Source organism: Sitophilus oryzae, unplaced genomic scaffold (assembly GCF_002938485.1).
Source record: "Sitophilus oryzae breed Bouriz unplaced genomic scaffold, Soryzae_2.0 scaffold_179_pilon_pilon, whole genome shotgun sequence".
Classification (NCBI taxonomy): Eukaryota; Metazoa; Arthropoda; class Insecta; order Coleoptera; family Curculionidae; genus Sitophilus; species Sitophilus oryzae.
Window position 1 is genome coordinate 7,531,704 of NW_022146501.1, and position 26,649 is coordinate 7,558,352.

Below are 26,649 nucleotides of genomic sequence, written 5' to 3' on the forward strand. Positions count from 1 at the left end.
GCAATTTCTGTCGATCGCAGAGATATAGAGATCGAACATGATTATTTTCCATAAACGGCTTATTGCCAGCCAGATTGCCAGCTATAAAGTCGAAAAAGTAGAAGAAAATGCTCGTAACCGATTTAAAAAATGTCAATAATCTAAATTATTTTAAATAATTGTTTTGTTTGTAATTATTATGGATTATCATAAGTTTATTAATGTGTTATGTAAATATTTTCATATGAGCACATAAAATGGATGTTGTTAAAAGACTGTCATCTTTACAAGAGATATCAAAAGCTCAGTTATCGAAAATATTTAGTGTTAATCCGAACAGAAAATACCTGATTATAGAACCTCGTCTCATTAAACCTCTGGAAAGAGTCTGCGGAGTTCGATGGCTTAAGTAAATAAGACTACATTACCCTGTGATTTTAAGCTATTTATTATTTTATTTCTAGGGCAAGTGGAGTCGAAAAAATATTCAAACTTGAATCAATTGCACCCAATTTCAGTGATAATGTAGTATTTTATATGATTTATCCTGAATTAAAAGTTTTCAGTCAAGTAGTAGATCAAATTAGGGCGCAGGTTGATATAGAAAATCCACCAAATAACAAATTTCACATTATATGCATTCCACAAATATCTTATTTATTTGAAGAGGAATTGGAGCAGTATGGTCTTCTGGAAAGTGTAGTGAGGATACATTGTTTTCAATGGATGCCTATACATTTGGACACTGGAATTCTGAGCTTAGAAGTGCCACTTTTGTACAAAACTCTTTTTGTAAATGAAAATTTCATTTTGCTTCCTGTTTTATCAAAAAGCTTATGGCAGCTTTGTTTTGTTACAGGTAACCATTGTTGGAAATTATCTTGATCAAAGCTAAAATTTAAAGTTTATTATTTGTTTCAGGCAAACCTAGAGTCATTTTAGCGTTAGGCTCCCAGTCAAATAATCTTTTGAACCAATATGACAGTTTATGCGAAGACAGAGGCGAAACAGATCAAATTGACTCAGAATTCGGTGCTTTAATCATCATAGATCGAAATGTAGACTACACGAGTGCTCTCTTAACCCCAGGAATATATTCAGGACTTCTAAACGAGGTATATACTGTTACAGCAGGCATCTGTGAGAGTACCAAGACAAATAGTAAAAACCCTGAAGAAGATGGCCCAGTTTTTGATGAAAAATGCAATCCAGTGCCTAAAAAACAACCAGTCTCTATAACACTCAACAGTAATATGGATATAGTTTATGCGGACATCAAGAATCGTTTTTTTACTGAAGTCACTTCTGTCTTGAGCAACCTGACCAAAGAACTGAAATCTGAGAAGATGTACTCAAAAGAAATGGCTTTAGATGAGATTAAAAGATATGTTCAAACTCAATTACAGGCAACAAAGTCAAGGAAGAAGTTTATAAGTAACCATTTACTAGCGGCTGAAAGTATTATAAACGCTTTGGGTCATAGGTATGAGAAACAGAAAAAAGTTGAAACTGATATAATGAAAAACAGTAATAAATCTAGTAATATAACTTATTTAGAGGAGAGTATAGCTACTGAAAATGATAAATTGATGTCTTTGAGACTGTTTTGTTTGATTGCAATTTCACAGAAACTTACAGGGAGTGAAATAAATTCATTTTGGAGAAAATTTCTCTTACATTTTGGTTATGATTATGGATTTGCATATAATAATCTGATAAATGCCGGGTTTATAGATGACTTTAACCAGAGTTTAACCACCATCAACATTCCAGGGAAAATAAACTTAAAAATCCCTAAATTTTCAACTAGTAACTTCTATATAAACGCCAAAAATCTACGTCAAATACCTGCCGAACCTGATAAAATCAACTTAAAAAATCCTACCTGTCCTAGTTATGTTTATGGTGGTGCATACATACCTCTGATAACTCAAGTTGCTGGTATGGTACTGAACGCTGTACCACTGGAGGATATCAGGTCAAAATTAGAGCCATTTGGATCAGTGACAGTGAGAAATGATAATGGTTATCCGTTGCATTGTAGGACTGTTTTGGTTTATGTGGTGGGGGGAGTTACATATGCGGAAATAGCTGCTTGTAATTTATTGGAAACACTGATGGGTACTAGGATTTGTGTAATGAGCGATGCTGTGATCAATGGTAATGATTTAATGAATGGTATATTGTCTATTTAGGATGTTGTTTAAGTGCAATCCAGTTTTTTTTTACCTGAACTAGTTATTTTTATTGTGGTATTGTACTGAATGGATTTGGTAATGATTTAATGAATGGTATATTTAACATGCTCCCTAATGAGTGGTATATTTACTACTGAAGTATTTTTTTCTTAAACTCATTGTTTCTGATAATGGGGTTGATATATCCTTTGAAAACATCAAATATTTTTATTGGTTAGTCTAGTTTATGTTAAAAAACCACTTCACTGGGTGGCTTTTTACTTAAACACAAATACAGAACTTTTTTTTAGTAATTATATTTTTTCTATCTTGTTCTCTCTAGTTTTTGTACTTATACCTATTTGTTATATTTGTATGTATGTTTTATGTGATGTAATTGTGTAGATCACTTTTATAATTAACTAGCGTGTACCAGCGACTTCGTTCGCGTCGAATTAATCATTTGTAATGGTGATGATAAAGCAAAGCAAGAATTTCCATTAACATACAAACTGGATAAAATTTCCTCACATTTATGTCGGCATGAGAAAAAACAATATGGCGATACTATTATATAACTTGGTAATATTTGAGGGGTAGTTTCATCTCGTTGGAATTTGACTTTCGAAAAATTCGTTTGCCAAAAATAAGCTTTTTACGTCAAGCAGTTTAAGCAGAATCGTGGTTAAGAAATTACCCAACTTTTTGGAACACCCTGTATGATTTTTTAAAAAATTTCAAAATATGTAAAAAAACCAAATAAATTATTCTTGTCCAAGCGTTTTCCCGAAAGACTAACTGTTTTTTAAATAACAAATATTGTAATATTTGAGCGGCGTTTTCACCCTCTTGGAATTAGAGATTCGAGGAACCCCTCCTTATCGAACCTCTACACCCCACAGTCAATCCGTTTGCCAAAAATCAGCTTTAAACGTCAAGCAGTTTAAGCAGAATTGTGTGATTACTCAATGGTCATATTTTATGAAACACCCTGTATACATTTTTAAAAAATCTAATTTTCAACATTGATGTGGTCTAAAAATAATAAAAATACATCTCTCTGTTTTGTACTTATACTTGATATATTTATAAAATATGTATTACAAAATATAATACTATATGTCTTTATACATTTAAATAAAGAAAAATGATCTATGTAAATTTTATAAAACTGTTGTCTTTCCCCCATAACTTGTCCTCGACTCCAGACTTTATTCTCTTCTGTGCTCGAGATATTTGACGTTGTTTCAGCCCTCTACAGGATCTACAATTTTTTTGAACCGGTGTAGAAACTTGATAGTAGCGTCGTCCTTCCTCCAGCATTTAAAATATGAGTCCCCTAAATGCAAAACTCGGTATTTGCTAGTCACGAAAATGTTCAGGAAACCAAAAAAATTGTCACTTATTAAAATACATATGGATTTGTTTTAAATCTTGGTTTTAGTTAACTCTAGTCATATTGATTTAAAGCTACTATTCTTTTTAATTTGAAATCCTACCAAAAACTAAAAAAACTAACTTTTAAAATTAAAATACCGAGTTTTGCACTTCTGTTTTGAAAATATCCAGTTTGCAACTCAAAATTGCCCATACCCATAAATATATACTTGTGGAATTTAAAAATTACTTTCAGATTAAACCAATTTTCTTTAAATTGGAGGCACAAAGTAGTGCTAAAACATTATTTATTAGACATAATAATATAACAAATTAAACACAAAAAAATATTTTCTAATTAACTAAACAAAACAGGTACGTACTTTGAAAAGCAAACTTTCAAATTCCAAGTCCTTGGAATAATAATAATAATCCTTACAAACAAGAAACGAAAAAAGAAACTTTTCTAAACTAAAAAACATGCAGGTTCTTAGTCAAGCACTTTAGGAAACAGGTTCCAAACAACAAGCGCTTAGATTCTAAGTTCTAGATTTTCTTATTCCATAATAATTAAGGCGTCTTCATCTCTCTGTTTACTGTTCGTTTTCTACCTTTGCCAATTTCACAAGGTGTAACTGCGGTATTCATTATTATTTTTATTTTAACGAAGAATGGCAAACACGAGCGATGGTAATTATTACTACTGCCCTTTACCAAGTCCAGATAAAATAATAATGCATAACATGCCTACGTGCACTTAATCACGCGACCACATAAGGCGCAACGCCATTGGCGAATTGCATTTACACAGTTTTGCATCTGACAAGTGAGAGCAAATACAGAGTTTTGCATTTAAGCTTTGTTTTCAAATATATTTGTAGCATACAGATACATAGTTTAGCAACTTACTAACTAGCAGATAATGTGCATGTTATGATAAGCAAGGGAATGGCGCGAAAATCCCGCTTTTCAAAATTTCGTCAAATACCGAGTTTTGCATTTAGGGGACTTATATATTACTTACAGAAACTTACAAATACACCGTACGATCGAAAAAATAACGGCGTCAAAGACGGCTGGGGAATGACAATCGATGATAATTTTGGCGAGGTCAATCTCTAGACGTCATTGAGTAAAATTTTGGCCAGGAAAGTGTACTTAAAAATCTGTTGTAATCGTAATACAATAAATATTTGTTTTGCTTACATTTGTTTTAGTTGAAAGTCTTCCAACATTTTCTACTAAAAAGTACAATATGCTCGAAAAAAAAACGGCGTCAGCGATATGTCATTGATCGTCATTTCCAAGCCAATTGGACGCCGTTTTTTTTTATCATACGGTACAATACGTCGTCAGCGATGGCTATGAAATGAAGATCGCTGTTAATATTTGTTCATCTCAAAGCCAACTGGACGCGTTTTTTTATCATATGGTTTAGTAAACCACAGAATATACAGAGTGAGTCTTAAATAATAGAAATATATTTTCCCTTTATCGTTTTTCAAAGAAGTCCAAAATTACTGAGTTATTTTATTTTGAAAATCTAAAATCTATATATAATTTTTTGCATAAATTTTGAGAATCACTGGATCCTTTTGTAAATTTAATCTACTACCTATGTTGCCATACCAAAGCCATACCACAAAATAGAAATCAACAATCAAGTTGATTTCTATTTTGTGGCCATACGATCAAGATATTATGTTTTTTAACTTGCAATTAAAAAAATATTTCAAAAAATTCCAAATTTTCAAACAATTTTTTTTTCGCGAAAAAAATTACAGACTGAGGACGAAGTTTCATTTGGGTCATAGTTTCTGATGTCGAAATATACTACTTCTAAAAATATTTGCACTTATTTAAGGCTCACCCTGTATAGTTAATATATTCTGTGATTAATCAATAAGACCAATAACAGCAAAAATAATATGTATTAAAGATACACAAATATTGCTCAACTATTAAATAAAACTTAGTTAGGGCCTCTGCTGTTTTAGAAACATATTATCTAAGACCATATAATTTATTATATTATATATTTTTCCATGTTTATTGTGGTATGCAACCAGTAATACAAAAATATAAGACGTGCCCTCCTGATTTTACCTACTTTGATTATGTTTGTATCATAATTTCAAAGATAATTTCTTAAAAATATCAAGTTAGTGGATTAATAGCAATTTCAGACATATATTTTATCGAAGAGTAAAGAGTGTTGATAAGACTAAAATAAGCTTTATATTTTATCTTTTTCTCTATTATTAAAAGAATTTTTAATAAAGCACTTTTTAAACGTAGCATAATAACACAAATAATCTAAGCAATTAGATTAATTATAGGAATCTAGAGTTTTATTTCTATTTAATTTTATTGACTATGAAAATACATAATAAGCGTTCACGTGTTATAATATTAAATACGTGCGAAATATTAAAATAATAATATAAATAATACCCTACTATATGATCGAAAAAAATAGCGTCAGGGATGACTATGAAATAAAGATCGCTGTCATTTTATATGTAAATTTATGGCAAATGTACTCAATCGTCATTTCCCAGCCGACTGGACGCCGTTTTTTCGCTCATAATTTGTACTTATCAATATATTTTTCTTGTAAGTAAAGGATTTTTCAGCTTAAATTTCAAATTTGAAAATTGTGGCGCCAAAAGTTGAACAGATACATCCGGTTAGAGCTGTCAACATTGAGTCAAGTTAAAGACTTATAAAGTTAATTTTTTTTATATAATTTATCCAAATACGTTTAAATAAACGTTTTATTTAAACCTTTATTTTTATGTTATTTAAACGTATTTGAATTTATCTCATATTTCTTACTATTTAACTATATAGAATTAGTTTCTTATTAAACTAAGGGATATTTATTGAATAAAAACACTTGTTTCTTAATAATTTATTAAAATATTAAAGAAATGCATGATTTTATAGTTCATCTAATGATGTGCGTACCAGATAATTTCAATATAAAATAAGTTTTGTATGATCTTTTATACTGGAGGGAATAAATACAAATAAAGACAAATCGTTTAATTAATTTAAGAAGCATCTGTGGAAGCATATTCTACTGAAATTTTAATAAAAACCATCCATGTTTATTAAAAAGAATTAAAATCTAGGCATCCAAGAGCAAAAAATACTCGATCGTGATTGGTCAGTTTCGGTTGCTTGGAGGATTTTATGCTTGGAGGTTTTGAATTTTATTCTCGTTCAATGTTGCCGGATTGTTAAAAAATGTCGAAAATCTTTTTCTGTATGTGATTTTTGTGAATTTATATTAGTTTAAATTGATCACTGACACGTGTGGGGTCACTATAGTAAGGGTCATTTCTATATTTATATTTTTAGTAAAACAAGTACCAGTAATGTTGTTTTGTAGAAATTTCACATTATTATAGCCTTTATTCTTGGTTTCGATGTATTTATAGCATTAAAAATGTATTTAAACAGCTTCATTTTATGTTTATTTCATGATTTTTGTGTGTTTATGTTTATAATTACTTATTTGTTTCTTATTTATGACAATAAATATTTTGCCTTACGTAAAAAAACGATTTCAGTGGAACGTATTGAGTAAATAATAACTTTTGAGAACAAAATTAATCTTAATTTACAAGAATTTTCCTATAAACAATTTTATTAGCAATAAATAAATTAATTTTATGAGCAGCTTAAATTTTACGAATGACTTCAATCTGGCAATGCCGATCATTCTTTGGTCGTTTGCAATCGAAGGATCCGCACGTTTTCCCGTCCGTTGCATCGATTTTTTTAAATTTTCTGACGAAAAAGTGCGTTTAGTGTACACAATTTATGCGTAATCTGTTACTACTGCCCTGCTTAGCCTCCTGAAAAAGTGAGTACCCGTAATTTTATGTATTTTTTGAGATATTTTAGTTTAATATTTTTGGATTTCGCAATATCCATCATGGCTGCCTTGTTCTCAATGTTCCCCATTAAGTTATTAATTTTTAAGGATTTTGTTTAAATAATATACGTAGTTAATAGATAAGTATGTAAAACTATGTATTTTCGGTACTTTCTATACTGCGTGTTACATAAGCGGGTAAAATAGTACTACATTTTTGGTAAATTACGTAATGTATCTTTGATTTTTTGTTTAATTTTTTCGGCCAAGAAATGTTTAAATAAAATGGCCGCCTCTTGGAATTCGATGTCTTGATTTTTTGTAAATTGCTATTTTTAATTTAAATTTCTTTTTATAGGGCATACTTAGAGTTTTCTTTATTTTTAAAAAAATATAATATGCACATTTTAATATCTGTGATAATATTTTGAATGAGTAGTTTTTTTGTATTTAAGTTTTAAATAGGTGGGTTCATTAGGAATTTTATTACGTATTTTTTTTATTTAAGAATCCTACATATTTATGTTTCAGCTTTTTTGTAATGATTTCTGATATTGGTATTTTAAAATATATTTCTCTTTTAAAGCGCGTTATGTAATATTACATGTTAAAAAATAGTATTAATGTTGACAAATGATTTTTGCTAATTCAGTATTAGTTGTAAATTTGCATTGAAAAAATAAATCAATTGTTACTGAATTTTTATAAAAATTAAAATATTTCGAAAACAGTAAGTATGATTTTGAGGTAAATTTTGATCGATTGTTTTTTACTTCATAGTAGAAATTAAAAATGTAATAAAATATATAGGATGTCTCATTGTTAAAAAAATATAACTTTATTAATTTTTATTTATTTGAAACACTGTAGGTTTAACTTTTAGCTCTAAATAATATGTTACAACTCTAAAAACTCCTTGTGTATTTTTATTTTTTTATGTGTTACATCATGGAAAAATTCTTTGGATTTTGACCATATTCATCAAATTTATATCCATTCTTTCCCTAGATCATATAACATCTTTATATTTTTGACATTTTTGGTATAATATTCCAGGAAAAATCTTATAAAATATTGCTGAGGTATAAATGGATTATCTCTTTTTTCATTTAAAATAAATAATCCTATTTATATATTGTTGTAATATTTTTATAGGTGTTCGATAATATATTTTTATTGGTATTCCAATAATTTTTCTTTTTTTTAGGCGCGTTTTCTTAATACTACAACACCACACACTCCTTCCCCACTCACACGAGCATTGCTAGCTCTCTGTGTTGGTTAATAAAATTTCCTAATTCAACATTAGTGAATTTCGTTAGCTGATGCAGTTGGTTAACAGTGTTTTTGTCGGTGTGGATTCCCGGGCTTAAGATGACTCCAGAGCGCGGCGCGGCCTTCCCCAAGAGAGGAGACTTCTTGGGTCACCCCCTAACCCTGATGTTCGGGCATCGATGACCTGTGTAGCATGCAGAGGTACCCAAGGGAGTCACCACCCTCTGGTTTACGAGCTAGGTGTTCTAATGCTAGAGGCTTCGGCCGGATACGACTTGGCACCCAAGCTCCGAGACTTCTTCGTGCACGTATTCCGTGACCCTCGAAGAGGCAGGGGGCGGGATATCGGACACATTGAAGATGATGAGGGGGGTCCGCCTGTAGGGGGTCCCGGTGGATGTCCGTCCGACGGGTGACGAGGGTGACCCCAGACGAGGCGGCTTAATTGGGATGGGAACTGACTGGTGAGGCTTAATCGTCGACCAATGGGTCGAATCTGCATAAGGAAGGCAACCAGCACACACTCGCAGGCGGGTCGTGGAAACATTTTTTTGTTTTTTCTCTTGGTCTGCCCCTCGTCGAATTTTGAAGGCAGAAAATGTCGGTAGGAGGCGAGCATAACCAGGCCTAACTTAAACCTGTTAAAAGTAAGTCTAATTTTTTTATATTACATTAAATTATAAACTTTTACTGTACTCTCTACCAAATAACTTTTTTATTGCACCATATAGCAATCAAAATTCTTTTTATATAAGTGTTGTATATTTTAGTTTTTTTGTTACAACATAGATGAGCTTCAGTTTAAAGTAGAATAACTTGTATAGTAATTAGAGCAACTTTTTTAAAACTTATAGTAGATATAAGTTTAAATTCTAATTTAACTTTGTAGTTACTTTAATAACTAATTTTTTTTTTCATTTTTTTAGGACAACCCGGGTTCGCAGCGCGATTTTAAAAAGCAAGATTGAAGAAGTCAGAAGTTCTATCTACATGCTGCATATGATCAGTCCCAAAAATTTCGGATTGTTCCAGGCACCGTCGAATACCTGGAAAACGTGTTTATTGTCAACTCTACAGGATCGACCGAAGTCCATGGAGTTGGGGGCATTCGATGTGCCCCATAGCAGTGAGACGCCACTGTTTTTTTCGCCGTATAATTATTATGGTGGGACTGAAAATGAACTTAAGCAAGATATGATGGTGAGTATTTTTACATTATTTTTTTTTGTTGTCTATAGCTTGTTTTTTGTTTCTTCTAGCATATGTATTTGTTAAAAATATTCTAAAATTTTTGTTCTCTTACAGGTGATACAGTATGGCTTGGAGAACTTCAAAAGTCGGTTCGCGTCGTGGTTCCAAAGCAGTAACTTTAGGTTCTGTACATTTACAGAATGTTGCATTAAGTACTCATTTTTTAATTTGCAATTTTTATATTTCATTTTTACTTTTTTTCTTACTCTATACAAGGCTTTAATATAAAGTTTTTTTAGCAATAATAAAAGGGTAATAAAAAAATAACTCCAAAGAGACAATTAGGTAGCATATTGTTTTTCTATTATATTTGAAAATAACTATTTTTCGTCTTATTTTAAAATTGATAATATTATTTAATTTTTTAAATAATGATTTTTAATTAAATGTAAATTAGTAAATAATGTAATTTTACATTATAATTAGAATTAAAGTATTAGTAATTTATTTTTGTTACTAAAATTAAATTCAGTTTGTTCCTGCATAAATCTTTTTAGTACTAAACTGCTTTGGAATGATTTTTTTTGGGGAACAACAGCAGGATTAGGGCCATGTTCTAGATGCCATCAGGTAAATTTATATAACTTTATATTTATCATTTTCTCTGACTAAAAAAAGTGTTTTTCTTTTTTTAGGTAGGTGCGCTAGCGTAGTCGTTTGTTGTAGCATTATATCCCTTTTCCCCCTTTTTAAAAAATGTTTGTAAGACGCCTGAAATTTGTATAAGTTAGTTATATAAGTAGTTGAATAAGAATTGGTGAGACTTGGAAAATAGAAGAGGGCAGAGAAGATGGAAGAGGATTGCTTTGAAATAGAAGGAAAGGAGATAGAAGATGTTTGAGGAAAGGAGGAGGATTTTGTTCACTGTAACGAAAGTTTTTTGAATGAAATTTGGAGCAACTGTATCAAGGTAATTTTTTTCATCTAGTTACAAAAAATAAATACTTATCACAACTTTTATTTTTTTATAGATGTTATTGGTATCTTGGACATCAAGTTTCATTTATTTATGTATTAAACAACTTGGATGAATATAACAACTTGGATGAATTATCAAAAACATCCAAGAAGTTTTGACATAATTTAAACTGGGAAAAGGCTCACAAATGACTTCAACATCGCAGATATCTCTCAAAAATGGTAAGTTTTTTTTCACATTATTTTCTTTTCTATTAAAGTTTTTGGGAAGCTTGGAAGTTATGACATATTTTACACATAATATGTATATTTTAATAACTTTTTAATTTGTTTTAAATTTATTAGAATTTTTTTATTCAAATCAACTTAATTTTATATTTTGCCGATCTATATTGATATTATAATGTTTTCTTATTTATTTTAATTTTCTACATTGATACAAATTAATATACTTATTAATATTTGTTTATTTTTAGATATCTGTTCGAGTGATGTACTGGGCGACAAATCTGCAAATGAGTTAGAACTGTACATAATTTTTTGAATGGAATGATACTGAAAATCTTACCTACAAATGACAATTTCAAGATACAATCAATAGTACTTAGATTGATTGGCCTTCGGTACCATTGCGCTATGAAAATGGTAAGTTATTTTTATTTTTGTATTATTTTTTAAGGCTACAATTTTTGTATTTAACTACAAAATTGTAGGCTTCAAATTCAAAATAAAATAAGATTGAGATTGAAAAGAAAATATATTTTTTTTCAATCTTTGTAGTTATTTACAAATTTGTATCAGACAATTTTAATTTTATTTAGTATGTTTTCTTTTTGTAAAAATCTATGCATATTTGACAATATTTTAAAGAGTTACTATTGCGTTTATTTTTTTAATATCTACCTAACATATTAAAAAAACATATTTTTTTATTCCAAAATGTGTGAAGCAACTGACTTTATAAAAATTTACTTATTTATTTTTTGAATTTTTAGTAAGCAATACAAATTGGTATTAATGGACGTTTCCAGTCCAAGTTCCAGTTTTAATGGATAATCTTTAATGGACAGAAAAATGACATTCACTGGATTGACTTAACACCTGTTGCCTTTTAATAATGGTAAGTTATGCCTCTCAAATTATTCTTATAAAATTTAAAAATTTTATAAAAATATTAAATTTTCCATCGTATTCAATTAAACCATTAAAACAATAATAAAAAGGCAGGACAAAATAAAATACAGCCACTGTATTACTGGTTGCATATCAGCGATCTTGGACAAAAATGCAGTTTTTAAATCTGGTTTTAATAATTATTAAAGTTTCCACTAAGATAGCACAATAAAATTACGGTATGGTAAAAATAAGTTCATTTTTTTATTTTGATATTTTTAGTACAGCAGATACCTTATTTATATTTTTTTCGATCGTTAAAACCGCTAATATTAATATAAAAATTATAACTATTTTTTATTAGAGTCTGTTTAAGATCTTTATTGTTTGAGACTTATTTAAATTGGTATAATAGCCATACATTTATGATTTGACCTAGTTCTAAACAAGTTCTAAATATTAATATATATATTTTTTTAAAATCTTTAAAATTGATTCATTAAAAAATTACTTAATACTTTTTTTGAATTTTAGGTATACAATGGGATAATTGCTGTTTGAAGTCAACAAGTAGTACTAGTTGCAAATAATATATTATGGCGGACATCAAAAAGCTTTAAATGGAATTAAACTTGCAGAAAAAGACTCAAAAAGACCATTTAGGACTGTACTTAATAGCTGTTAGAGTGGATGCAGCCCTTTATCAATGGTAAGTTATTTATCTATCTTATAAAATTTCATTGGACTTTTTAAAATTTTCTAATATTCGAGCGCTTTTGTTCCAATATTAGAACAGCTAACAATTATTAAAAATAGGCAGGACAAAATAAAATGCTGATACTGTATTACTGGTTGTATATTGTTATGGATTCCGTGGGTCCGCTAATTTAAACTCAGGATAAAATACTTAACGGATTTATTTTGTCACAATTTATACCGATTACAACACACAATTAACTATTTAAAAAAAATCCTTCGCCAAATTGTCAACATTCGCTATTCAAAACTGGTTTGAAATTACAGAACTCGTCACACACACACCTTGACGATATATTAAAGTTCCCACTAGAATAAACGCAATAAATATATATTTTAATAAATATAATTTTGATTAGTCTTTTTTGTTTTGTTTTTTATTAATCTTGTTTTCAAAAATCTTCAAAAATTAGTATAGTAGAAATTTAATTAATATTTTTTTGGAATTTTAGGTATAAGATGGGACAATTGGCTGTTAAAAATCCACAAGCCGTACTATCTGCAAATATTATGGTGGACAGTCGAAAGCTTTAAATGGAATGAAATTTGCAGGAAAAGACTCAGAAAGTCCATTTAGGACTGTACTTAATAGCTGTTAAAAAGTGGTCGCAGTCCTTTATCAATGGTAAGTTATTTATCTCTTTTTTCTTACTAAATTTCATCGACAAGCTTGAAAATTATGATAAATTTTCATAATATTCAAGCTGCACAGGTCTATGAGGCCAACATCTATTCCTATAATATATATTGACATATGTATTCCTTTATATGTCATTTATTAAAAATTGATATAAAAATTTGTCAAAAGTAATATTTAAATGTAACAAAATAAAAAGTTTTCAAACATACCGATTATTATGCAAAGGTTTTCATAAAAATATATAAACATTGCTTTCTTTTAATTTTTTTATCCTTTAATTTTTGATAAGTTTTTATGACAATTTTTTCTGCATGATATATATCGCGGCCTACCTGGTAGAAATTGTTATCATTTGTCATTCCAAAGGTCACTGTGATGCTGATTTTTTTCTCAGAGATTATATAAATTATTAATTTAAGGAAGGACGTACTTTTTGAATTCGTTTACATATTTATACTTTTTAAGCTTTGACAAATCAATGTGCTTGCCGATAAAAATATATACAGGGTGTCCCAGAAATAAGTGCAAATATTTTAACTGGTAGTATAGTTCAACCCCAGAAACACGTCTATGAGGTTTTTTTTGCGAAAAAAAAATTTTGAAAATTCGAAATTTCTTAAAAAAAATTTTGGAATTTTTTTTAGTTTTTAGTTAAAAAACATAATTTCTTGATAATATGGCAACATAGGTATTAGATTAAATTTTCAAGAGAAAATCCAGAAAAGATCTAGTGGTTCTCAAAATTTTAGCAAAAAATATTTTTTTTTTGGAAATTTTCGAAGTAAAATAACTCCGTTATTTTGGACTTATTTGAAAAACGATAAAGAGAAAATATGTTTCTTTTATCGAGATCTACCACCACTTAAAATATTTGCACTTATTTCTGGGACACCCTGTATTTATTTTACTTTTTACATAGTTATATATTTTTTTAATATATATTTTTTAACGTCTATTTCTTTATGTAATTCATTAAACATTGATATAAAACCTTGTCAAAAATAATATTTAAATTTAAAAAAAAGGAAAAAGTTTTCAAACATTCCAATTATTTTTCAACCCTTAACTTAAAAAAATTTGAACTTTGAATTTTTTTAACTTTTTATTCTTTGATTTTTTACAAGTTTTTATACCAATTTTTTATAAATGATATATTATTGTGGTCTACCTGGCAGAAATAATTGTCATCAATTGTTATTTTAAAAGCCATTATGATGCTTTTTTTTTCTCATAGGGTAACTAACAATACAAAATATAAAATAACATAGTTATTGCATTAATAAAAATATATTTATTTTAATTTTTACATAGATCGCTTTATTCATTTTTTTAATATTATTTTTATTTTATTTTTTAGGTATCTCGACATTTTCTTAACAATGGATATCAACAGTTTCTCCTACTCCTCACTTTCCTCTTTCGCTCAACATAAAGCAGACTCAATACTCCTCAATGCCTCACCAAGGTTCGTTAGCTTCATTAATAGTGTTATTGTTTCAATAAATTTGTTTATTGGTTTTTGTCTTCTTACTATATAATTATATCAGGCGTCATTTTAATGTTAATTTTTTGTAAAATTTTGATAATCTGGACAGAATTTTTTTTTCCTAAACCTTTGCAAAATAAAACACTAGTTAAGAACAATACTTTATTTTATAAATAGGACCATTATCTCTGTTTATATTGCCTTTATATTTATTTATTTTAATGCTCTATTTATTATCTAATTGCCTCTAGTTTGAGGCATGTTTGATTAATTTTAAATCATTAAAATCTATGCATTAATCTTTATGAAAAATATGTTGAGCAATGTAATAGTAATCTGTTATAATTTTTCATCTCTTAAGCCTTTTTTCAATCTCATTTATCTTTTATTTTTGCATTCATTAAAGGTCATTAGATATTGTAATTATTAATTAAATTGTTTTAATAGAATTAAAGACAATCTTTATTAGTTTGTATCAATACCAATTATTTATAGTAGTACTTCTTTAATTAGTTTTGTCTTATACTATTTATAATTTCCTAAGCTACTCATTTATTTCGGATTATCAAAATTATAAATTTTATACTTGCGCAGCTGCGTCACTATAACTCTATGAACACAAGTATTATTTTGGTTCCAAAGTTTATATTTTTTAATATTTTATTTATTGTATTAACACAAACTAAATTTTATGGAATTTATCTAACTATATCTACGATCAGATGATAATTTAATAGTTTAATGGTCGATTTAATCATTTTTTATAAGTTCTGGAATGATTATTTTTAGTAAAATAATCCATTTTGTCTTCAAATGTGTTCATATTTTTTTTTTCTTTTGTTTTTTTCGCGCGTTTTAATTGCTTCCATTTTTGAAAATTTTTGTATTCATTTTCATAAGTTATTCGGGATTTAAATGGAAGTAGTTTGGAAATGGCCTTTGTCGCCTCAGCCTGAATATCTGTTGGTAATTTACTTATTTCATTTTGAGCCATTTCCAGAGAGAACACTAATAACTAAAGTGAGAGAGACCGATCAACGTTAATTTTTGAAGACTGTGTTAGTGGCGCGGCCTTTGGCGTCTAACCCGAACTATGAGCGCATTACCGATATAGTAGGTTGCATTCATACCTATATACTGGCGCCAAAAATTTAAAATTTGTATATTTGAACCGAATCTTAATCGTTCAAGCTTATAATAAGAAATATTCGTAGTTTTTTTAGATTATTTTGTTGACAACGAAAATTTATTATTAGACTTTAAAGTATTAAAACCTATAAATAAAATACTGTGTAGGAACATAATAATTTATTTAACTCCATACTCCTTGCCAACTCAAGGCTGCAATCTTCAATATCTTTTTTATCTAACTTGGTTGGCAGTGAACAGGGAAGCACGGATGGGAGCTCGCACAGAGTATCTGTAGGTATCCCGCAGGTATTCAATGTTTTTGATAGACTTTATTCTATAACAAGAACCTATCAGTTGAAGAAAATAATTTGTATTACTGGTAATAGTACCAGGTATAATACCTAGTCGTTCCATAGGTATCAGAAAAGAATGTGATATTTTATTTTTACAATCGGATTTATCCTATAGGTTATGCTTATGTAAATTAGCAATGTACGATTATTATATGCACTCACTATTACTATTAGGTATGTTAAAATAATTACCTTAAAAAACCTTTAAAGGAAACGTTTTTTCTGGATCTCAACCACAAAACAAAAATTACAAAAATGCCGAATAATCGTGGAACCTGAAATAATCAATAATGACAATAATCTTCTCTTCTGACAAGCTAAAAGAACAGGCACATTCAGTTAAAAACAATTTATTACTCCGATTATCAACAGATTTTAGTTATCTCCTTCTAGAGCTAAGAAATAGAAAAAGCTACTGACAATCTAATTAATCCTGTCAAATGTTTAACTTGCAAAGTTGAAAACTTCCTTTTTTGACCGCCTAAACGCTATGCGCGTCTGGGATGCGCGGTAACAAAATAAACTTGTCTACGAAATGCCCTATTCCACAAGCCCTCTCACTTTAGTTATTAGTTTCTCTCTGGCCATTTCTGGCTCCAATTCAATCAGCAATCGACACGAAAGAGAATTAAAAAATATTGATTCAAAACTGACAACTAAAGAGACAGCTTTATTTATTTGTCAAATTACATAGAAACCAACGCTAACCCAGCACAATATTTTTTCTACTCGTAATAAATTCCTTGAAATAATAATTTCTGAATATTTTTTAAAACGTAACTCGCTATGGAAAGAAATATTGTTTTATACACGACGATAAAATTGCATTTTCGTCTCCCGAAATAAATTCACTCGCGATTTCATCGCTCTTGAATTAATCTTTTCGGTCGACGATAAAATGCCATGTTATCGTCTTGTATAAAAAATAACTATTAAATGTTTTTATATTATTTGCATCGTTCTTTGTGTTTAAATCGTTGCATCAGTTATTTGTGACGTTTGAAAAAATAGCACGTTCTATTCAGAGTAAAAATGAAATTTAGGAAATTTAATTAATTAATTATTATTTTATTATTTTTTTATTACGTACAGCCTTGCCACAAAAAGTATAATTTTTACTCCTAATAAATCGATATACCTACTATTTTGCATTGTTTTATGTCATGTGTAATAGTCTATCCAACGAGAGGATCCCTGACAGTGACAGTTGTGTTTGTCATTTTAATTAACAGGTAAATTGTATTTGCTGTCATTTTTAAGGATATCTTCTGTCAAAATCTTCTTCGGCTCGTTGAACAGACTATATAACGTAAGCCATTTTGTATGTATTTGTAATAATAATAATGTAATAATTGTAATACAGCGAAATGGAACAAATTCGATAATAAATAAATAGCACACGTGGACTGACATTTTTAGTTGCGCATTTCATTCAACAAAGACTTTAGTACAGGGTGTGTCATGAAACAGTCGCTAATACCGATTTTTATTGTATATTCTAAAATCTAGCGCATCTGTCATAACATAATACAAATTAACTTAACAACTTTATTTTATTTTTTACATACCTATAACATTGCTGTTTGTCCTAATTCCAAAAGTGTCATAAGCTCTCAATTGTTACAGTTATTGGTATAAACATGTTTAATGTTTAAATAAGACACCCTGTATATTAGGAGTGTATTAAATAGCACATTTTTTCTGATTTTAAAGATTATCACAAATGCTTTTTAATTTTAACAGTGCAAAAATGTTGTAAGTTGTCAATTTTTTATGTTATTGGTATGAAATGTATGTTTTTAAAACGGGGCAACCTGTATACTAAAGTAAATATAATACACATTCTTTTATTTTTTACAGACAGTTAGTTGTTTAGTTGAATATTTCATATTGTATCTAACTAAATATATTCTAGGATAGCCTAGCGCATTCGCCATAATATAAAATGAGCGAAACTAATTTATTTTAACCAGTTATTTTTTTAAATAATATTTATTATCGCATTTATTTTATATTCACTCTTCTTACCTGAAGTTTTGTAGTTAGCTAACTAGAAGTACATGGGGCACCATCTGTTTATTATAGCATTTCTTTTTTAATATTTTGTGTGATATTTCAACTTAAAAACTTTGTGTTTGACGTTAGTTATTTGCAAACGCTTCTTAAATATAAAGTCGGATAAAAATTCAGTCATTATTTTTTTTAGTTGAATATTTCATTTTGTTGATTTAACGTTAATTATTTAAATATTATAATCATTCTTGTTTGAGTTTAGAGTAATTTTTTCGCTAATACATTTTTCTATAGGTACTTAATATTTTTAGCTTATTGTTACTATTGTTACTTACCTTGTTTCTTAATACAAAATTTAGATCGTTGTAAAATATTGAAAATTATTTCATTAGAATAACAATAAAAAAAACAGAGTTAATAAAAAATATATATTTATTTTTTCATCTAATAATAAAAGCACAGTATAATTAGTATCAAATTATATTTTGTTAATAAATATATGGATGCTACATGTACATCTAATTGTTGTTTTGCAGTTGTTTCTAATTGTTCTATATTTATGTAAAACTTAACTGTTACATTTTTTTTAATATTACAATTTACTTTTATATGTAATATAATCAATATAATGTGTTTTTTTTTCAGTACAAATATTTAATTAAATAATTTAATTTGCAGAGTAAGGTAATTGTTAAATTATAATATTATTTGGTATTGGTTTTGTTGCTCTAATTTTTAGATGTTTTTGATTGTGCTAAAAGAAAAAAAAGATAAAACACTCCTCAATTTGATTGAATACACCTAATATTGATTATAAATATTATTGTGTCCTATTTGCTGTGGTTATCAAACTTTTAATTTTTTTTTTCGGGTTTTTGTAAGTTAAGATGATTTGTTGGTTGCCTATATTTTCTAAAAAAATCTTTTTAAAACCTCCAATCAGTTGCATCTTATAATTTTTTTTCTTTTATTAAATAATTGTAATATTTTTTTTTTAATTTTATATGATAATTTACAATATATACTGTATACAGGGTGATCCAGTATACCGAAAAATCTTCAAATCAAGTTAACATCTTTTTCCTCATTCTTTCTTGCAAACTGTTTTAATAGATATTACACGGTGATTCTACTATAATTTTACACTTAATGTTGCAGTTTTTTAAATGGGAAGGTTTATATTTTGTTTGCTCTGTAGATTTACTATAGAAATTTTCAAATTTTAAATAACATCACTATTATTTTGTTTTTCAAATTGAAGTATATAGTGTCTTTTTCAAAACTATATGTATTTATTTTATTTAGAAATTGAAGTCAAAAATAATTTTTAACTTTATTATCCAACCTTATCCAACGATATAAAGTCTAAAAAATAACTCAGTTTAAATTAATAGTAAAATCTTAAACAAAAATGGTACAAAAAGTATGAGCTCTATAAATTATTATAGATAATTTTTTTTTAGTTTTAAGGGAAAACTACAACAACATTAGTGCAAAAATATTTTTGTATCACCCTGTACATGTGTAAAAATATTTTCAACATGTGCGCTACCATTGGCCACATTTGTAAAAAAAATTGGGGTAAAAATCGCAAACAGAAAAAATTATATTAGGTCTTTTTAATATACCGGGTCGCCCTGTATTTTGACATAGGGTTTTTGTGTAATTGGCATAGACCTATGGCATAGACAGTGTTGATAACCACAGTAAAAAATATACAGGGTCCTGCAACAAAGCGTCTTAAGTTAATTTTAAGTGCAGACCATAAACGTGCACTAGGTCGTATTTCAGGAAATTATGTTCAGTTGTATAGGGTGTCTGAAAAAAGTGTGGATGTATTAAATGGCCCTCTTTACACGTTTTTACACTAAACTTGTTTTGATAGTTCAAAAGAAATAAGTACATAAAATATAGATGCAGGTTTTTCAGACATTTAGTGCGATAAAAAATTAAATTATACAATTTTTTAGAATAATTCTGATCGTCTTTTGTTTATTTTTATTTCACTCTCTGGCGATTCAGGTAAAACCTTACATGTCCTACATTTAAAGGTTTCTTCTACCTTCAATAGGGAAACTTGCAGGTATCGCACTAAATATTTCTGAAAACTCTGTACATATACCGCATGATCGAAAAAAAACGGCGTCCATTTGGCTGGGAAATGAACATCGATATTTCCCATATAATTAACAGCCATCGCTGACGCGGTTTTTTTTTTCGATCTATTGTATTTTGCAGCCATTTTCTAAAAAAAATAAAAATACCAAGGCTTGAAATAGAAACAATGCTTGGTATTTAGTATTTACTACAGGTGGTCTGTACCTATAATCAAGGTCTGTACTAACGATTATAAATGTTATAACTATACAGGGTGCTCAACGTTTAATATGAAGGTGGTTAAAAACATACAGTAATTTTTCTTGGGTTTTTTTAACAGTAAAATACAGGGCAAAAACTATTGGGTGAAAAAGTCGTGTCAATATTTCAGTGCGTTCCTTTTAAAAAATAAGAAATTTTAGCGAGTTCGGCATCGAATTTTGAACCCCCTATACAATGTACGATTACGATATTCATGTTAAAGTTAGTGTGAACCAACTGTAAACACTGAGTATAGTTTTAACTTCAAGGCGTCAATTTGTAGATTTTTAGTTATTTTTTAAAATATATTGTAAATGTATATATTTTTATTGGTTAGTTTATTTCTCTGGAATTATCAAAACTTCTACAGTGATAAGAAAGGAATACTTTACATTCGCACTTTTTTTAGTTATCCTGTGTACAAGTTAATATATTTTCGGGAAATATGTTCCAGCAAGAGCGTAGCTAAGGGTGGGCAGAACGTAAGCTAGAGATTAAAAAATTGCCTTAAGGGTAAAGATTTCGAGAAATTTGCAAAAAAAACGAGGATTTTGTTTTACTGCGCCTTCTAGACTATCGACTGGCAACGCTCTTCTCTTGTATTCAGTAAGATCTCTTCAACGTGTTAGGGAAAATTTTGACAGACGATATCCAAAAAATGACAGAAAGTACAATTTACTTGTGGATTAAAATGACTGACATAACTGTCACTGCCATGTATCCTCTCGTTGGACAAACTATACACATGCAGTTTAGGTCTGCACTTAATGCGTCTGTGCAATAAAATCCTTAAGTTCTTGAATAAATGACCTCTATCGATGCTCGGCCTACTGTTTGTTGCGGGACCCTGTATATGGAGTATTCCATTTAGTTAGTGGGTTTTTTGGCTTATTCGTAAAAAAACTTCCGATTTTTACGAACATGAGTTACATTTGCTAGCCCATTTAGTATTCTTGATACGGGGCGAATTTGAAAATGTGGCAATGTCAGACCCCCTCGTATCACAGTTATTTATAATTTTATGATTTTTTCGAAGAATCCAGTGGTCTTATTAGTTTCTATTTTTGAAATTTTGACCAATGCTTATTTTAAATTGGGACAACCTGTATATTACGAAATTAATTCGTCCTTGTAAAAGCTTATTAAAAATAGATGACACTGTGTCATTAAAAAATACTTTGAGAAGCTTGTAAAAAGATTCCCTTGCAAATATACAGGGTGTCCCATTGTGTCCAAAACAAAGTAAACATTGGTCAATACTTTCTCTATAAAATTCTTAAAAGAAAAACTAAATAAGCCTCTGGGCTCTACGTAAATAGTTTTATAAAAATGCGTTTTTATCTTTTTGACATATCAGGCTAGTGAGATACGAGGGGTGTCTGAAATGCAACATTTTTATTATCATCTTTAGCATGGAAACTGCGAAGGCTATGTTGGTTTCACTTAAATGTAACTCAAGTTTGTAGAAACTGTTAGGTTCTATTAATAAGTCAAAAAACCCTCAATTGCAACTAAAATGGATACTCCTGACGCATGTACAGAGTGTCCCATTTTGGTTGCAATTGAGGATATCTCGCTCATAAACATCCTTGAGCTAAATAGTCATGGCCTCCTTAGACTTTAGGAGTTTAGGAGACTATGACTAAAGGCTTGTTGACACGGTCCAAGTGTAATTGGACCAAGTACACTTGGAGGCCATATAAGTATACTTATATGTATTCTACGCGCGTAGCTTGTTTGTACGCTACTTGTATCTTATTAACTGTTTTATCCAAGTCGAGTTGCAAGGCTTTGTAACATCCAAGTAAGTCGGTAGCAAGCCTACTTACTGAGATGTTATGAAGTTCTCCAAGTCGACTTTGAGTAATATAACAGTTGATATGAACCATACAAACGCGTACGTAAGAAGCGCGCAACATCCTTAAGTATATTTATATGACAATTATGGCAGCATCCAAGTGTATTTTGATCGAAGTACATCTGTACCGTGTCAGCCGGGCTTAATGGAGAGATAACACTCTTTTGCAACTACAGTGGGATGTATACTCTTGTACATAGTAGGTACTTTTCATCATCCAGTATAAAATAAATAATCATTGTTTAAATCCATCCTTCTCGAGTCTGTGTATGTAGTAATTTATTATAAATAAATAAACCTATTGAAATGAAAATAATTGTTTTATTTTAAACTTGTGCATGTGGCACCCTCTGGTGTTAATGTCCGGAACTAAAAAATGCTGGTAGCGCCCTCTGGTGTTAATGCCCGGAACTAACAAAAATAGTAGCGCCCTCTGGTGTTAATGCCCGAAACTAAAAAAATGCTCGTAGCGCCCTCTGGTGTTAATGCCCGAAACTAAAAAAAATGCTCGTAGCGCCCTCTGGTGTTAATGCCCGGAACTAAAAATGCTGGTAGCGCCCTCTGGTGTTAATGCCCGGAACTTAAGTGCATATGTACTTTAGTTCAGTACATTGACAGTAGAGGGCGCCACATAGACTAGTGACCTGATTAAGTTGTTTACTATTAAAAAAAACGAATATTAAATTCATTTTGCGTATATTTGGAACATAAAATTTACATTAAAGAGAGAGAATAAGGTATTACAATTTACATTAAAGAAACAGGTATTTTTGACATGTTCTAAGAACACGTTGTAAGTTTTGCAAGTTCTAAAGCCTGGTTGACTTAGACTAAGTTACACTTGGATGCTGCCATAAAAGTATACTTATATGGATGCTGTGCCCGCCTCACTTGCAAGCTGATTCTATTTTATCAAAGTCGAATTGGAAAGCTTTGTAGGATGATAAGCTTTCCAACTCAACTTGGATAAAACAGTTGATACGATACAAAGAGCGTACAAGTGAGATGCGCGCAGCATCCATAAACTACACTTATATGGCAGCACTTGGTCCAAGTACACTTGGACGGCGTCAACCCGCCTTAGTGCGGTGTTACACTATGCGTTTCAGCAGCACCGTATAAACCGGCCTTTAGAATGCGCTGCCCCTTACAGCAAGTTCTAAGAAGTAAGAACTTGCTGTAAGTTTCTTACAGCGAGTTCGTAAAACGTGCTGCTACAGGAAAATAAACAACAAATAAAATTTATCGCAAAAATAAGGCGTCAGCGTTGGCTTGAAAATGGCAATCGATGATGTTTTATATAAAAATCAAATGTCATCAACCCAAAAATCAAATGCCATCATTATAACTCTAACGCCGTTAACTCTAAACGCTACGCTCCAAACTACACATTTTGATTAATAAAGATAGAATCTTGCGGTTTGTGTAAATTTGAGTTATTTTTAAGCGAAATCAACATAGCCTTCTTAATTTCCATGCTACAGGACGATAAGAAGAAGACTGCCCTCGTATATCGTCAGACACCCCTCGTATATCGTTAGCGTAACATGTATACGAATCGTTCATTATCTAATACCATCTAATTTTATCTATCAAGACCATGTTTAGTTAATTTTTAAATAAGACACCCTGTATATTTGATAAGAACTAAATAAATCATTTGAATGGATTAATCAACACCGTTCAAAAATATACAGTAAAGAAAACAAAGAAAAAACATATAATCATATAATCACAGGTAATCATATAATCTTTCAGATGAAATTATGTTCTTCAGTTATCAACGGAAGGTGTATTTTATATATTTTATGTACAGGTTGTCAATCAAAATAAGGTAATTGCACACAATTTACCTCTATAAAAAAGTGCTTCGTTTGTCCATTAGAGATCATCAGAATTTACATCGACTCGAATACTCGTCAGCGTAACAAAATTTGTATTAAACTGTTTTACCTCTAATTAAAAACTGTGACTTATTATTATATTATGGTGGCTTGTGAGAAGATACACTAATTTCCTGAGAAATATACGGGCTGTCCCATTAATAGAAACTAATACTTTACTTAATATTTTGGTTGATAACTAAAACATTAGTCGATATTTAAAAAAAAACTATTTAAATTATTTAAAGAAATTAAAAAAGAAGTTCCATAGCAATATGTTTTGAAATGTATTGATATGTTGTCAGACTACTGAAATAGGAGATGTATCTGAAACTGTAACATTTTCAAAATCACCCTGTATCATAGAAACTAAAAGGGGACCGTGGCAATTTTATTTTTCATAAAAATCAAGTTTATAAAAATCGCAATGTCCTATCCTTACTAATGAGCGAGAAAACTCAATTGGAGAGTCATTGCAACATTATTGATTGATAAACTTTTCCTAGAAAGCGCCAGTACTTTCAATAAAGCACACAAAGTGGAAATGATAAAATGACGGAAAATACCCACTCATGAGGAAGTGACAAATATCATTCACATGAGTATACCAAGCATTGCGTTATAATTTAGAGCATAGCCGTTAGTTTTTCCTTGATTACAATTTAAATAAACATTTTAACAATAATAACAATGGAAGTTTTTACAAGGTTTGTTGTTTATTTTCCATTTAAACTAATATAAAATTAAAAAGTGCATAAACTAATTAATCGCTCATCGCATGAATTAAAATTAAACAAAAAAAAATGAACTGAATAGTTGATAAAGAAATAAAAAACATATTAAATAACAAGGTAAACTTCTAGTTAACTGAAATTTTAAATGGCTTTAATATGTGCTCTAATATTACCGGCATATTTTGTAATAAAAAGATTGAAGTGAAAATCTCAATTAGAACACCTAGTTTATTTAACACTGAGCCACCCTGTAGTAATTTAAACGATTTTTTTCAAATTGAAATTTGAAAGTAATACTTACTTAGAAAGCAATAAACAAATATATTAATTATTGTACAAATTTTAACTTTTAAGGTGTTTGATTGAGCAAGAATCGATTAGGCAACCAGTTATACTCAAATATAAAGAAATTGAGATAAATATTTTCAGATGATATTTCTATGTAAAATGAGCTTTATATAATTAATTTACGCAATTTTCTATTGGACTACAGTGATGGATTAATCATTACAAATTACAAATCTTAATCCCATCACTGACTAAATATTTAAAGATTCCAAAACAACATCAGTTTACAGCCTTAAAATTAGTTCAGATAATTGATAAGTGCTAATTAAAAAAATTATTCCAGAAAAAGCTTGTCAGATGCATACAAAACAACAGTATCAGCTCATAAGAATGTTATTTAATGTAATTTATTTGTGTTGAGTAATTTGAAGTAGTAATTACTTACTACTTTCAAATATCTGGAGTATATTATTATAAAATTAAGGGTGTTTTATTTAAATAGCAGAGAAAGACATTATATTATATTTAGTTAGCAACATATAAAGTATTTTAGTATAATTTGTTTTGATCTTCTGTTATATAAAATATTTTCAATTAAAAAAAAATTTGACTTTATAAATTTGTGAAAGCTTTAAAAATCTACAGGAAAAATCTAAAATATCAATAGAATTAAAATTTGAATAACATTTCATTTAAATACCTACTACCCTTGTTTATATCTACTACCAATATAAAGCAAAAATATATTAAAAACACCCTGTGTATATCTACGAACTGGCTTTAAAATATGGTCTACTGTAACCCGTATGATTTATAAAAAAAAATCAGTGAAAATCTCAAACTGAAGACCTAACATGATTATTTTTGGAACCCAAGAGTGGCCCCATACTCTGTGTTAATATAAATTATTCTTTTTTACCTACTAAAAAAATTCTTAATTAGCTGATTAATTATTAGACACGACAAAAAAATATTTAAAATGAAAAAAGAAATGACTCTAAACATAACATCTCAGTAAACGTAGTGCTCGGAATCTCTACTAAAACGCTTACAAAATATAGATGTATACAAAATATTTTTATGACAAAAATTCAGCAACTACAACAGATAATAACATTTGTACAGAAATAGTACAATATTATCGACTAAAAATGGCGTCGGCAATGGCTATGA

At 29.2% G+C, this 26,649-nt stretch overlaps 1 protein-coding gene and 3 long non-coding RNA genes across 4 annotated transcripts; all 4 read left to right on the forward strand.

Annotated features, from left to right (window-relative positions):
• Positions 1–108: 108 nt before the first annotated feature.
• LOC115882776 (vacuolar protein sorting-associated protein 33B) lies at positions 109–2,491 on the forward strand. The gene is made up of 3 exons (XM_030901017.1): positions 109–388; positions 444–838; positions 901–2,491. The coding sequence occupies exons 1-3, from the start codon at positions 237–239 to the stop codon at positions 2,172–2,174; spliced, it is 1,821 nt and encodes a 606-aa protein (XP_030756877.1). The 5' UTR covers positions 109–236; the 3' UTR covers positions 2,175–2,491.
• A 4,793-nt stretch (positions 2,492–7,284) lies between these two features.
• LOC115882754 lies at positions 7,285–10,271 on the forward strand. Its single transcript, XR_004050242.1, has 4 exons — positions 7,285–7,407; positions 8,627–9,341; positions 9,621–9,894; positions 10,000–10,271. It is a non-coding gene; the product is annotated as an uncharacterized LOC115882754 (long non-coding RNA).
• Positions 10,272–10,332: 61 nt separating this feature from the next.
• Positions 10,333–10,963, forward strand: LOC115882881. The gene is made up of 3 exons (XR_004050277.1): positions 10,333–10,515; positions 10,581–10,855; positions 10,917–10,963. It is a non-coding gene; the product is annotated as an uncharacterized LOC115882881 (long non-coding RNA).
• Positions 10,964–10,995: 32 nt separating this feature from the next.
• Positions 10,996–14,876, forward strand: LOC115882815. Its single transcript, XR_004050269.1, has 6 exons — positions 10,996–11,085; positions 11,340–11,508; positions 11,859–11,983; positions 12,511–12,685; positions 13,185–13,357; positions 14,730–14,876. It is a non-coding gene; the product is annotated as an uncharacterized LOC115882815 (long non-coding RNA).
• The last annotated feature ends 11,773 nt before the right edge of the window (positions 14,877–26,649 follow it).

Coding starts and splice junctions, on each gene's coding strand:
- LOC115882776 (XM_030901017.1), top strand. CDS start 237: ATGGATGTTGTTAAAAGACTGTCATCTTTACAAGAGATATCAAAAGCT. Junction 389..443: donor TGCGGAGTTCGATGGCTTAA/GTAAATAAGACT, acceptor TTTTATTTCTAG/GGCAAGTGGAGTCGAAAAAA. Junction 839..900: donor GCAGCTTTGTTTTGTTACAG/GTAACCATTGTT, acceptor TATTTGTTTCAG/GCAAACCTAGAGTCATTTTA.